Below are 12,451 nucleotides of genomic sequence, written 5' to 3'. Positions count from 1 at the left end.
TGCCCGGGTTCTGACAGCGCGTTAGAAAAGGCTCGCAGACAAACTGTCGAGAATCGAAGGGAATGCATTCAGAAGACTGATAGGTTTAAAACTACGGTCTGCGGTGGGACAGCGAGGGAGGTGACGCCGGCGGGGGGCGCGGTGCTCCTCGGGGGCCTGGGGTTGCGGGAGGCAGGCGGCCCGTGGTGCGCAGCGATAGGGTCTGGCCGCCCTCGGCGCTGCGTGCAGGGAGCTTTGGAGCGGGTGGGAGGAGGAGGGCAGCGGGGGCGGTGCTGCGGGGCTCGCTGGGGGTCAGGCGCAATGGGGGTGATCTGCGCCCCCCCGTCCCCGCGCCCGGGAGCCTGCGGTGCGCCATCTCCAGCAGGTGTTCCTGGGATTCGGCGGCGCCTTCCAGCCCAGGACTTGCCGGAATGTTCTGAAAACACAGACTCCTGTAAGGTGCGCCACGTGGCACTGCGGCAGCGCCAGCCGAAGCGGGGCTGGGAAGGGGTGATGTAGGTGGCCCCCGTTCACCACAGGAGCAGCTCCCGGGACCACGGAGCCACATGGAGTCCGAGCTGACCGCGCTGGTTCCCTGCGCTGGGGCTGCTGACAGGTCTGAGTCACGGCTGATGGGCTGTGCGGTGGGCGCTGGCACCGCGGTGCTGGCACCAGCTGACAGGGGCTGTGCAGTGGGCTCTGGCACCGCGGTGACTGCGCCGGCTGACAGGGGCTGTGCGGTGGGCTCTGGCACCGCGGTGACGGTGGCACCGGCTGACAGGGGCTGTGCGGTGGGCTCTGGCACTGCGGTGACGGTGGCACCAGCTGACAGGGGCTGTGCGGTGGGCTCTGGCACTGCGGTGACGGTGGCACCGGCTGGCAGGGGCTGTGCCCCATCTTCTGCCCCAGCAGCGCTGGCGGGTGCGGGAAGGGGCATCTCCGAGCTGATCGTCGCTCTGGAGCTGCTCGGGTGTTCGGCGCCGCGGGGCCGGGGTTGTTGTGCTGGTCTGGAGGTTCTGCTGTCCCAAAGGAAGCGGAGCGAGGAGCAGGGCGCGCGGAGGGAGGAGGCTGCGGGCGTGCTCTGCTGCAGCCCGGTGACGGGCGCTGTCGGCAGCGGGGCACCCGTGGGCCCAGGAGGGGAAGGGCCGAGCCTGGCGGTGCCCGCGGCAAGGTGGGATCTCTGGGTGAGCTGGGGCTGCGGCAGCGAGCAGCGCCGGGGACGTCCATGGGGCGCTGCGGGGAGATGGGGGGTTGCTCGAGGAAGTCCTGAGGACGAGGGATCGCAGACAGGGCACAGGCTGGAAGGCTGGTGGGGTCTCGGCGAAGTGAAGGCAGGGGAATGAAAGGGTCCCTGGATGAGGAGGGGGAAGGAGGCGCTGATGTTAGGACGTTCCCTGGAGAGGCCTCGAGAGGCCGGAGAAAACCTGGGCTGGTTTAGCAGACAGAGCTTTCAGAAAGGTAAAAATAATTTAAGGGGGAGTCAAGCATCCTTTTTTTCCCCAGAGGGAGAGCAGCTCATGCTTGCACTGAGGACGAGCGTTGGGACAGGGAAAACGTGTTAGGAAAGAGAGGAGCAGGGTCCTGGGGCGATGCTGGGACAGGGGCCGTGCTGCAGGCGGCCAGGAGGGGAGCGGGTTCCGCAGGGGGCCCGGCAGGAGGGCGCAGCTGAGCGGCGGCCGTGGGGTCGGGAAGGACACTGCTCTGGGGCGGGATGGGGTGACACTGGCTGAGGTGGCGGCTGCTGCCCTGGGGCTTCGGCTGCGGGTTGGGGGCTTCTGGGAGCTGGTGCTGAGGGTGTGTGAGCATCGCGGGGCTGTGTGCTGGTGCCGGGGGTCTCGTCTGTGTCCCGGTATCTCTGTCTCCGTGTCCCAGGGTCTCTGTGTCTCTGTGTCCCGGGGTCTCTCCCGGTCCGCACGGGGGCGCTCGGCGGCAGCGGCGAGCGGGAGCGCTGCGCCCCCTGGCGGGCACTGCCGGCCCCGCGCCTCGGGGACCCCGGCGGGGACCGCGACCCGACCCGACCCGACCCTGACCTGGCGGAGACCGGACCCGACCCTGACCCGGCGGGGACCGGGACCCGACCCTGACCCGGCGGGGACCGGACCCGACCCGACCCTGACCCGGCGGGGACCGGGACCCGACCCTGACCCGGCGGAGACCGGACCCGACCCGACCCGACCCTGACCCGGCGGGGACCGCACCCGCCCCTGACCCGCGGCGGTGCGGGCGGCTCGGGCTCTGCTGTCCCTGGCGGAGCTCGGGCCGGACCGGGCGGGCAGCGCCGCCGCTCCCGGGCGCAGGTGCCGCTGCCACGGCAGAGCCCGGCCGTGCCCCGGGGCCGCCGCCGAGCGCCGCGGGGGAGCCGTGAGCGCCGCCCCGGGCCGGCCCCGCCGCCCCTGCCCGCGGCCGCCGTGCGGGGCCGGGCGAAGGGCAGCGCTCCCAGGGCTCGGTGGCGGCGGCCCCGGGAGGGCGCGGCCGCGCGGGGCGGCCCCGGCCGCGGCCCCATCCCCGGCCCCGTTCCGGGGCGGGCCCAGCCCGGCGCTGGCGGCGCGCCGGAGCGCGGCCCGGGCATGCCGGCACGGCGTGGGAGCCGGCAGGCAGCGGGCGGCGTGCGGGGCCCGGCCGCGCCGCCTCCCCGGGACCGGCCGCCCGCGCCGGCAGCGGCCCAGAGCGGCGGGCGGCCCGGGGCCATGGGGCAGCCCCGGCGCTGAGCATGGCGGAGGGCTGGCGCTGGAGCCCGGCGGGCCGGGGCGCCTCGCGGCCGAGCCCCCGCCGCGCCGTCAGCGTCTGCGAGTCGCTGGACCTGCAGGGCGTCCCCGCCGTCCAGGCCGCCCTCAAGGCCGCGCAGCAGCAGAGGCGGCGGCCCAAGAGCTTCTGCGCGGCGGGGAACGGGCTGGCGGCCGCGGCGCTGCTGCCCCCGCCGCCCCCCCGGGCCCGCGGCAGCCTCCTGGACTTCTTCAGGCTGCGCTCGCCCCGCAGGCAGGGCCCGGAGGAGCCGGGCGAGCCGGCGCCGCCCGACGGGGCGGACGGGGCGCAGCGCCCGCGCCCCAGCAGCATGACCTTCCTGCCCTCCGCCCGGCAGCCGCAGCCCCCCGAGAGCCCCGGCTTCCTCCGGGGGGGCTCCCTCTGGGGCAGCCGCCGCTGGAACCTCTTCGGGAGCGGCGGCCGGAGCAGCTCCAGCCCCAGGAAGAACTTCAGCTCCCTGCGAAAAAGCTTCAGTTTCCGCCTGCGCCGGGGCCACGAGCTGCGGCGCTCGGAGTCGGGGGGGCTCCTGCGCCCCGCGCGTCTCCGCACCAAGAGCGAGGGGGACGCCAGCTCCCTGCACACCTGCCCCAGCAAGCGTGACCTGCTGTACCCGGAGCTGGCCAGGGGCGGGGGCAGGCTGCACGCCGACCCCGGCCAGGCGGGAGGACTCTGGAAACTCCTCACGAGCCGCTTCCGACGGCGAGAGCGCGGCAGCGCCGGCAGCGCGTGCCCCAGGGACCCCCACGGCGCCGCCGAGCCCGTCCTGCTGGGCAGCGGCCCGCTGCGAGCGCTGGGTGAGTGAGCGCAGGAGCGGCGACGGAGGCCCCGTGCCCGCGGGCCTGCGGGACGGGCGGCCACGGCCTCTGCAGCGCGGTGCTGAGCTGGCACAGTGCTCGACGGGGTTTGTGCCTGGGGACGCCTGTAGCGAGGGGCTGTGGGTGTTCGGGGCTGTGAGTGTCTGTGGGGCTGTTTCGCGCTCTGGTGCGCGGTGGCGATGGGCACCGCCGTTGTCAGAGCTGAGGGAGCCGCAGCGTGGCTGGCTGGGAGGAGACATTCCAGGGGTCTGGGTTCCCCTGCCGGCCACACACCTGGGAGCCGAGTATACGTGTCCAACGTCCTTCTTGCCCCGCTGCGTGAGGCTCGGCCGGGACACGGGCAAGGGCAGGGGCAGCGGCAGCTGAGCCTCGCCAGCGGCGCTGGGGGAGCGGAGACTGAAACTCCGTGGGCGGGGAGCAGGGTCCTGTCAGCTCCCGAGCAAGCGCTGAGCTGTTTGGAGATTCCAGGGCAGGGGCACGGGGCAGCACGAGGGACCGGGGGCACAGAACCGTGCCTGCAGCTCCCTGGCAGCGGGCTCTGCCGGGCGGTGCTGCCGGGGGCCGAGCGGCCGGGTGTGTGTTCGGGAACATGGTGGCACCCGATGGGTGCGGGGCAGCCTGTGGAGCGCAGTGGTGGCATCCAAGTGACAGAAGGCAGGGCCACTGGGGAGGGGGACCGGACAGGAGCCCCGGGGGCACTGGGCACACGCTGGGTCTGGCAGCTGGCACAGCGTGCCGGCATGGCCGGTGTTTGGCCTCGCTGCCGGGGCTGTTCTCCCGTGCCGGGCTGCCGGGGCATGGGGGGCTCTGCGAGGGCTATGCTGCCTGTCCCTCTGTGCCCCAGCCCCGCAGGACCCGGTGCGGTGAGCCCGGCGCGGTGAGCCCGGTGCGGTGAGCACTGTGCCTGGCCAGCTGGCAGGGAGAGCAGCACCACAGGCTTTTTAAGGCATTGAGCGCAGGGAGCGGGGGCTGGGCGGCCTCTCCAGAGCCAGGCACCCGCGTTCTCTGGGTCTCGCTGTGCTGCTCTGCAGTCCAGGCGCTCTGCAGGCAGTTCCCAGCCTGGCTCACGTGCCGGCGGGATGGACCGGGGCTCCCGAGGAGCCCGCGGCAGCGGCTGCCCAGCGGAGCCGCGTGCCCAGGACACGTCCCAGGAGGGCTGGGCTGCCGGGACCGGCCGGAGCAGCGCTGCTGGCAGCCGGGGCTGTGCAGGGGGCTCGTTCCTGCCGGCCCCGTGTCCCAGGGGCTCGCTGGGCTCCAGAGGAGGGTCCTGGGGGCTCTGGGTGGGTGGCGAGGGGCCGGGATGCGCTGCGCTCCCCTAGTGCTCCGGGGCCGTGCCGCGGGCGCTGCCGGCTGGGTGGCAGGAGGTTCCCAGGCTGGGGGAGGCTGCGCTCATGGCTGGGGAATGTGGGTGTATCCGGGCGCTGCCCGTGCAGCGGGGACCTGTTCCTGCTTGCCCGCGGCTTCGGCAGGAGCTGCGCCAGCACCGCCGGCCCGGCGGCCGCCTTCCCAGGGGAGCAGCTGAGGCTGAGCGCTGCTGTCGTCCTCAGCCCTCACCGGCTGCTCTGCTGGGACAGGTGGGGACTCTCCTTGGGTCCACCTGCTGGGGAACCTGCTGCGGCGTTGCTGGAGCGCAGCAGAGCGCAGTGCCCGGCCGGCTGACGCCAGCCCTGCTCGTCGGGGTGCTCACCGTGGCCAGCGTCAGCTGCCGTGGCTCCTGCTGGGGCACAAACTCGGGGACGACCTTTCCGGACGGCCTCTGGGACCGTGGCTCATGGCGGCAGAGCCATCCCGCTTGCTGGAGCTGTTCGCACTTTGGTCTTTGCTTGGAACCCCGTTTTTGCCATTATCTGCTTGGTTGTGCCCAGGCGAGCATCGTCCTCCTGGGGTCAGCAGGCTGGGAAGCAGCAGCGGTGAGGCCTGCAGAGGAAAGCCACTGTGGCTTGTCCTGTTCCAAGCCCTGTGTCCCCGTGGTCTCTGTGCTCAGCTCGTTGGTCTCTGGGCTCCGTGTTGCTCCGGAGGGGCCGGTGCAGCCCTGGTGCTGTCCCTGGGCACGCGGAGGTGCCAGCTCAGGAGATCTCTGCCCTGTTCCCGTGTCACACCTGCAGGCCAGTCGTGTTCCTAATGCCCTCCCGAGTTTCCAAAGCTGCGGTGCTTTGGGCTATGCCCGCCCCGGCGATGCCCGCCCCGGCGATGCCCACCCCAGCGATGCCCGCCCCAGCGATGCCCACCCCGGCGATGCCCACCCCAGTGATGCCCGCCCCAGCGATGCCCGCCCCGGCGATGCCCACCCCAGTGATGCCCACCCCGGCGATGCCCACCCCGGCGATGCCCACCCCGGTGATGCCCACCCCGGCGATGCCCACCCCAGTGATGCCCACCCCAGTGATGCCCACCCCGGCGATGCCCACCCCGGCGATGCCCGCCCCGGCGATGCCCGCCCCAGCGATGCCCACCCCAGTGATGCCCACCCCGGCGATGCCCACCCCGGCGATGCCCACCCCGGCGATGCCCGCCCCAGCGCCGGGAAGGCCCAGCGCGCCCTGGGGGCTGCAGCTGCGGCTCTCAGCTCCCTGGGAAGCTGCGCGTCAGGGTCCCGCAGAGATCCGAGCCAACACCACTGCCCCGGTTGCAGCGCCTGGAGCTCGTCGTCTGTACAGCGGGGATCCCCGTCCCGCCGCGCTCTGCCGCACAGACCTGCCCGGGACCAGCACCCCCGGGGCACGAGGTGTCGGTGCTGCTCCTCCAGCCGCTGCGGGTGGAGCGGTTCGGCCGGACCCAGCACACACGGGGCGGTCAGGGGAATGGAGAGTTGGTTACCCAAAAAAGCCATAAAGAGCGGGTGTGTGTAGCAGGGTGAAGGCTGATGGGGAGTGCCATGCTCTGTAAATGTGCCAAGGGAGGGCAGGAGCCCTTGCGCTGGAGAGCACAGTGGCGGCAGTGCAGCCAGCTCTGCTGACCACGCGTCATTGTCCAGAGGAGCGTTTCCAGGAGCAGAGGGCCCCGCTGGTGCGGATCCGAACCCTGGCAAAGGCGCGGGCGCACAAAGCGCGCTGGTGTGGGGCTGTGGTTCCCTGCGCACGGAGCGGTCGCGCAGCGTCTCCAGCAGCGGGACCCGCGCCCCGGCTCGGGCAGCGTTCTCAGCGTGTCCCCCTCCCGAGAGGGTGCTCTGGGCATCCCTTTTACTCTCCGCTGCGGCGTTGGGCCGTGGGAGGACTAACGTGCAGGGCGTGTGTGAGAGAGCACCGGGAGAAGAGGGGGGTGTTCTTACGTTAGCGAGGTGGAGTTTGCACAGTGAATGGAGCAGTTAATGATGTGTGTCGTCTCTTGTTGGTACCTGCCTGAGCTGGGCCGGGTGTTGGTGAGGAGCAGAGGTGTCGTGATGGGTTTGGAGACCTTGCCTCGGGTGCCGAATGCAGCCCGATGGTCTCATTTCAGAAGAGCCTGGCAAATCCAGAGGGATCAGGGAGGGAGGCGTTGGGACCCGGGTCCGAAGGGCCGGATTCGCAGTGGCGGTGGGGGCGCGGGGGGGTGGGTGCAGCCTGCAGGCACCGTGGCAGGGACACCTCGGGCCCCGCGCCTTCTGAACCTGGACCCGCGCTGCTCGTGGGTTAAAAGCTGGTGCTGAGGTCGGACAGTTTGTGGCAGGTCTTTGCTGGCGACGCGGTTGGGACATGGGGCGTTTTCTGTCCCTCCATGTCACCAGCTCCGCTGGCTTGTCCCTTTGCAGCCCCTTGGCTGTGGGAGCGGAGGGGTTCGGTGTGGTCCTGCGGTCGGTGTTGGGGTCTGGGTGGAAGGCGCGCGGGGCTGTGCCGTCCTGCCACACACGGGGTGCCGGCACCGGCTGCCGCCGCGGCACAGCCAGGGAACCGGGGCAGCAGCTCCTCATCACGCCCTGTTTTCCCAAAGATGTGCGAGATCCTCTCCTTTCACTGCCACGAAGTATTTTAAGCTCTGGTGAGATAATCTGCGCCAGGATCATGTCCTGCACGTTGGCTGAGCTCTCTGATGGGAACGCAAGTGCTTGGCCTGGAGAAATCTGGTGGTGCCGGCGCTGCCAGGGCCGGGTGTGCGCGGCGGGGGCAGGCGGCTGTGCCCGGGCACGTCCCCGCGCTGCCCTTTCATCTGCGTGTGCAGGCACTGCCGCCCGCGCTGGGGCCGGCTCCAGCGCCCGGGGATTCAGCGCCCAACTTGGTGCCGCTGCGGCTTGGCCAAGGATTTGGTTAATTATTAATTGCTGTGTGTGGAGACCAAATGTGTCTGGCATTGGCGTGCCAAAGCACGAGGCAGATGAACCTGCTGCGCTCCGTCCTGTGCAGGGAGAGCCCGGGACAGCGGCTGAGAGTGGGCACGGCCAGGGTCAGCACTGCCATGGTGAGGGTGGGCACGGCCAGGGTCGTCACCGCCGCGGTGAGCTCCCGCTGCGCTGTAGCCGGGCTGTGTGTCCGTCCCGGGGGTGGCGGTTCCGCTCCCGCCTCCCCGCTGTGCGGTGCTGCCCGTCCCGCGCCCCGCTCTGCTCCGTGGCTCCCGCAGGTCCGGGATGGCACAGCAGGGGACGTCACTCGCCGAGTCCCTGCCGTGTGCCCCTATCTGCGGCTCTTCACGGGAGGGACTGGCCACCCTGGCTTCCACGGGGGCTTCACCGTCTGCGCCAGAGCTGCCCGTGCCCGGAAACCTCCGCGAGCAGAAGGTCCTGGGCAGCAGCAGCGTTGGCCCGAATCTCCTCTTTCCAGGAGCGGTCGGAGCGATTGCCAGGAGGGGTTGGACTGGTTTCCAGGAGAGGTTGGACTGGTTTCCTGGGGAGGCCGGACGGGTTTCCAGGAGCAGTTGGCCTATGGCCCCTCCTGCCCGGCTGTGTGGTGGTGCCGGAGCCGAGGCCAGCGCAGGGCTGTGCCGAGGCTCTGGCGGTGCGAGCGGTGCTGTGGTCAGAGGCGCCTGGGGCCGGTGGGACTGCGGCTGTCTGGGCTCTTCCGTGTTATTAAATACCAGAGGAGGGGAGAAGGGTGGCGGGGTGTGTTTTGGTGTGAGATACGGATGATGCAGCCCGCCCAGCGGTGCGGCTCATCCAGTAAGCCGTGACCCTGGTGCAGAGGCAGTGGCGGCTTGTTGCGGTGCTGCCCCGCCGGGCGCCAGCTGTGCTGGAGAAGCAGGTGCCGAGGCTCTGGCGCTGCGGGGAAGGTGCCGGTGCTGACCTGCCGGCCTGGCTGTTGGTTGGTGCTTCGGGTCGGGTCGGGCCACCGGCGCTTGCCGTGTGCTGCCGCCTGGTCGCTGTGTCCCCCAGGAGGGGACAGGGGCCCCCTGCCCCTCCAGCGGGAGCGGTGTCCGCGGTGCCCGGGCGCTGTGTGGTGTGCGGTACCGAGCGGGCGGATCTTGCACGGAGCAGGCACAGGAGATGTCCACACGCTGCATTTCGGCAGCAAACCGTCCACACTTGGGCCGGACAGAGCTGACATCAGCGAGTCGCGTCAGCGCTGTTCAGCAGCCGGGTGTTGGCCCGTGGCTGTTCTGGGCGGTTGTGAAACTGCTGCGGAGGCGCCCGACAGCTCCGTGGGCGTCACGGCGCGGTGCCGCGCTCGCTGTGCCGGGAGCTGCTGCTGGGGAGGAGCGCGGGTGCGGAACACGGTGTGCGGGGCTGAGCCGGGAGCCGCCTGCAGACCCCGCGACGGGGCCGTCCCCGCGGGTGCCGGGAGGGCTGCCCGGCCAGGGGGCGCTGGGCACGTCGCCGCTCGGTGCGTGTCCCTCCGTGCCAGCGGGTGTGCGTGGGCTGCGCGTGTCCCTGTGCGGGGAGCAGGGTCCCCAGCGAGCCCCGGGCAGCGTGCAGACAGGGCCGAGGGCCCGTGACGGTGGCGGCTTTGAGAGGCTCGGGTGTGACATGGACCCCGGCCAGTGCGTGGAAGGACCGGCCGCTGGTCCGGAGGGCCCCGAGTACCTGGCTGGGTGGGAATGGCGACAGTCGAGGCTCCGTGGTCCATCCTGGCAGTTCAGACAGAGCAGGAACTGTCACATCTTCTGGGCCCCATTCCACGTGGGGCCGGAGGGGACACGTGCTACAGGCCGCTGGTTGCTGCACCTGAACGCTTTTGGTTTGGTTGGTTTGGTTTGGTTTGGTTGGTTTTTTCCACCTTCTGACAGCCGGAGCCGAGCTGTAGCGTGAGGGGGTCGGGCTCTGCTCCCCAGGAACAAGCGCCAGGACCAGAGGAAACGGCCTCAAGTTGCGCCAGGGGAGGTTGAGGTTGGATGTGGGAACAATTTCTTCCCCAAAGGGCTGTGGGGCATTGAACAGGCTGCCCAGGGCAGTGCTGGAGTCACCAGCCCTGGAGGGCTGGACAGACGGACATGAGGTTCTCAGGACATGGGGCAGAGTTCACCTTGGCACTGCTGGGTTAGTGCTTGGACTGGATGATCTTAAACATCTCTTCCAAGCTAAATGATTGTGATTCTATGTTTTCTCCCCATGGTGCGTGTGGGGATGCTGCTTTATTAACTGGTGACTTGGGGAGAGTCACTCGCAGCTGATGGTTTAGAGGAGGGTCAGCGGTCATGCACCATTCAGGCCCAGACTCTGCAGAGAGCGGTTCCGCGGTCAGCACCGCGGCCTGGCTGGTGCCGGGCTCCGGCGTGCCAGGAGTGGGCTGGTGCTGCTCCTGCACATCCGCAGCTCTGCCTGGAGCCGCTGGCTGCTGCTGCTGGTGCTGCTCCTGCACATCCGCAGCTCTGCCTGGAGCCGCTCACTGCTGCTGGTGCTGCTCCTGCACATCCGCAGCTCTGCCTGGAGCCGCTCACTGCTGCTGGTGCTGCTCCTGCACATCTGCAGCTCTGCCTGGAGCCGCTGGCTGCTGCTGGTGCTGCTCCTGCACATCTGCAGCTCTGCCTGGAGCCGCTCACTGCTGCTGGTGCTGCTCCTGCACATCTGCAGCTCTGCCTGGAGCCGCTCACTGCTGCTGGTGCTGCTCCTGCACATCTGCAGCTCTGCCTGGAGCCGCTGGCTGCTGCTGGTGCTGCTCCTGCACATCTGCAGCTCTGCCTGGAGCCGCTCACTGCTGCTGGTGCTGCTCCTGCACATCTGCAGCTCTGCCTGGAGCCGCTGGCTGCTGCTGGTGCTGCTCCTGCACATCTGCAGCTCTGCCTGGAGCCGCTCACTGCTGCTGGTGCTGCTCCTGCACATCTGCAGCTCTGCCTGGAGCCGCTCACTGCTGCTGGTGCTGCTCCTGCACATCCGCAGCTCTGCCTGGAGCCGCTCACTGCTGCTGCTGCTGCTCCTGCACAGAGGTGCTGTGCCGTGCAGAGGTGCTGTGCTGTGCAGAGGTGCTGTGCAGAGGTGCTGTGCCGTGCAGAGGTGCTGTGCTGTGCAGAGGTGCTGTGCAGAGGTGCTGTGCCGTGCAGAGGTGCTGTGCTGTGCAGAGGTGCTGTGCTATGCAGAGGTGCTGTGCAGAGGTGCTGTGCCGTGCAGAGGTGCTGTGCCGTGCAGAGGTGCTGTGCTATGCAGAGGTGCTGTGCAGAGGTGCTGTGCCGTGCAGAGGTGCTGTGCCGTGCAGAGGTGCTGTGCAGAGGTGCTGTGCCGTGCAGAGGTGCTGTGCTGTGCAGAGGTGCTGTGCCGTGCAGAGGTGCTGTGCTGTGCAGAGGGGCTGTGCCGTGCAGAGGTGCTGTGCCGTGCAGAGGGGCCGTGCCCGGCACTGCCGCTGAGCGGGGTCACCACAGCAGCGCTGTGTGCCGGCGGCTCCGGTGCCCGCAGTGCCCGTCGCTGGTGGCCTGGGCTGAGCTGCAGACGTGGTGCACAGCGGTGCTGAGGACAAGCAGGGTGCGCACGTCGTACACGGGCATTTTGGGCTAAGCCTTTAAATGACAGTCAGTAATCGAGCGTGTCATGTGGTTAAATTGGCTTTGGGTCGCAGTTACTTATTTGGGTGTCTGTTTGCTCGGAGGCCTTCACAGCAGGTCCAGAGTCACACTGTCAGTACCGAGCTCTGAGCCTTAGTTAAAATCGGAGATGACAGGCGGGTCCAGTGTGAGCAGCCCGGTCTCCTCCTGGGACAAGGTGACCCCCTAGGAGCGCGGGCGGGGCCGTGGGTGCCGTGACCCTGCTCGGCCTGGGACGCCGTGTCCCACAGCCTCTCCTGGAGAAGCTGCAGCTCGTGGCTGGACGGTGCATCCGCGGCGGGTGAGGAACCGGCGGGAGGGCTGGACGAAGAGCTGTGGTGGACGGAGCCAAATCCAGTTGTCGCGGGTCATGAGTGGTGTCCCCAGGGCTCAGGGTGGGGCCAGTTCTGTTTAATCTCTCTATCAGTGATCACAACGAGGGGACCGAGTGCCCCGCAGTGAGTTTGCAGACAACACCCAGCAGGGCGGAGCGTTGACGTGCTGGAGGGCGGGAAGGCCGTACAGAGAGATCTGCCCGGCTGGATCGATGGCCGAGGCCAATCGTCTGAGGGTCACCAGGGCCACGGGCCGGGTCCCGCACGTGGGTCACAACAACCCCATGAACGCTGCAGCTGGGGAACAGCGGCTGGAAAAGGAGCTGGGGTGTTGGTGCCAGCGGCTGAACATGAGCCAGAGGGTGCCCAGGTGGCCAAGAGGCCACAGCGTCCTGGCTGGTACCAGCACCGGTGTGGCCAGCGGGACCAGGGCTGTGATTGTGCCGCTGTACTTGGGGCTGCTGTGGCCAAGCCGCTCGTCATCCTGACGCTGTTGGCATCGGGCGGGTGCTGCCCTCTTGTTTGCCCCCAGCCCGTCGCCCTGTGGCTTTGGGCGGAGGACGCTCTCCTGGCCAAGGCACAGCGAGGGCCCCGGCGCTGTTGGCAGGCCCGTGGCCGCTGGTGCTCAGGCTGGTCTCCGGGCTCCGGCTCCCGGCGAGGCTGCTTTTGTTTGGGGAGCTGTTTGAGCAGCTCCTGGAGACCGTTGCGGTGTGACGGGCGTGTTTG

The 12,451-nt window shown here is 69.7% G+C and overlaps 1 protein-coding gene across 5 annotated transcripts in view; it reads left to right on the top strand.

Annotated features, from left to right (window-relative positions):
* Nucleotides 1-12,451, top strand: part of AGAP3 (ArfGAP with GTPase domain, ankyrin repeat and PH domain 3) — a 144,977-nt gene that overhangs the window by 32,876 nt on the left and 99,650 nt on the right. The window contains exon 1 of one of the 5 annotated variants that reach the window (XM_065054912.1): nt 2,583-3,515. The exons of 3 other annotated variants lie outside the window; for them this stretch is intronic. In XM_065054912.1, coding sequence (XP_064910984.1) covers nt 2,690-3,515 — 826 coding nt within the window. In that variant the 5' untranslated portion in view covers nt 2,583-2,689. Of the gene's footprint in view, nt 1-2,582; nt 3,516-7,498; nt 7,908-12,451 lie in introns of those variants that run through there. One more of the 5 variants, XM_065054913.1, reaches the window with a different exon arrangement.

This window comes from Columba livia, chromosome 2 (genome assembly GCF_036013475.1).
Source record: "Columba livia isolate bColLiv1 breed racing homer chromosome 2, bColLiv1.pat.W.v2, whole genome shotgun sequence".
Classification (NCBI taxonomy): Eukaryota; Metazoa; Chordata; class Aves; order Columbiformes; family Columbidae; genus Columba; species Columba livia.
This window is presented reverse-complemented; position numbering and strand designations above follow the sequence as displayed.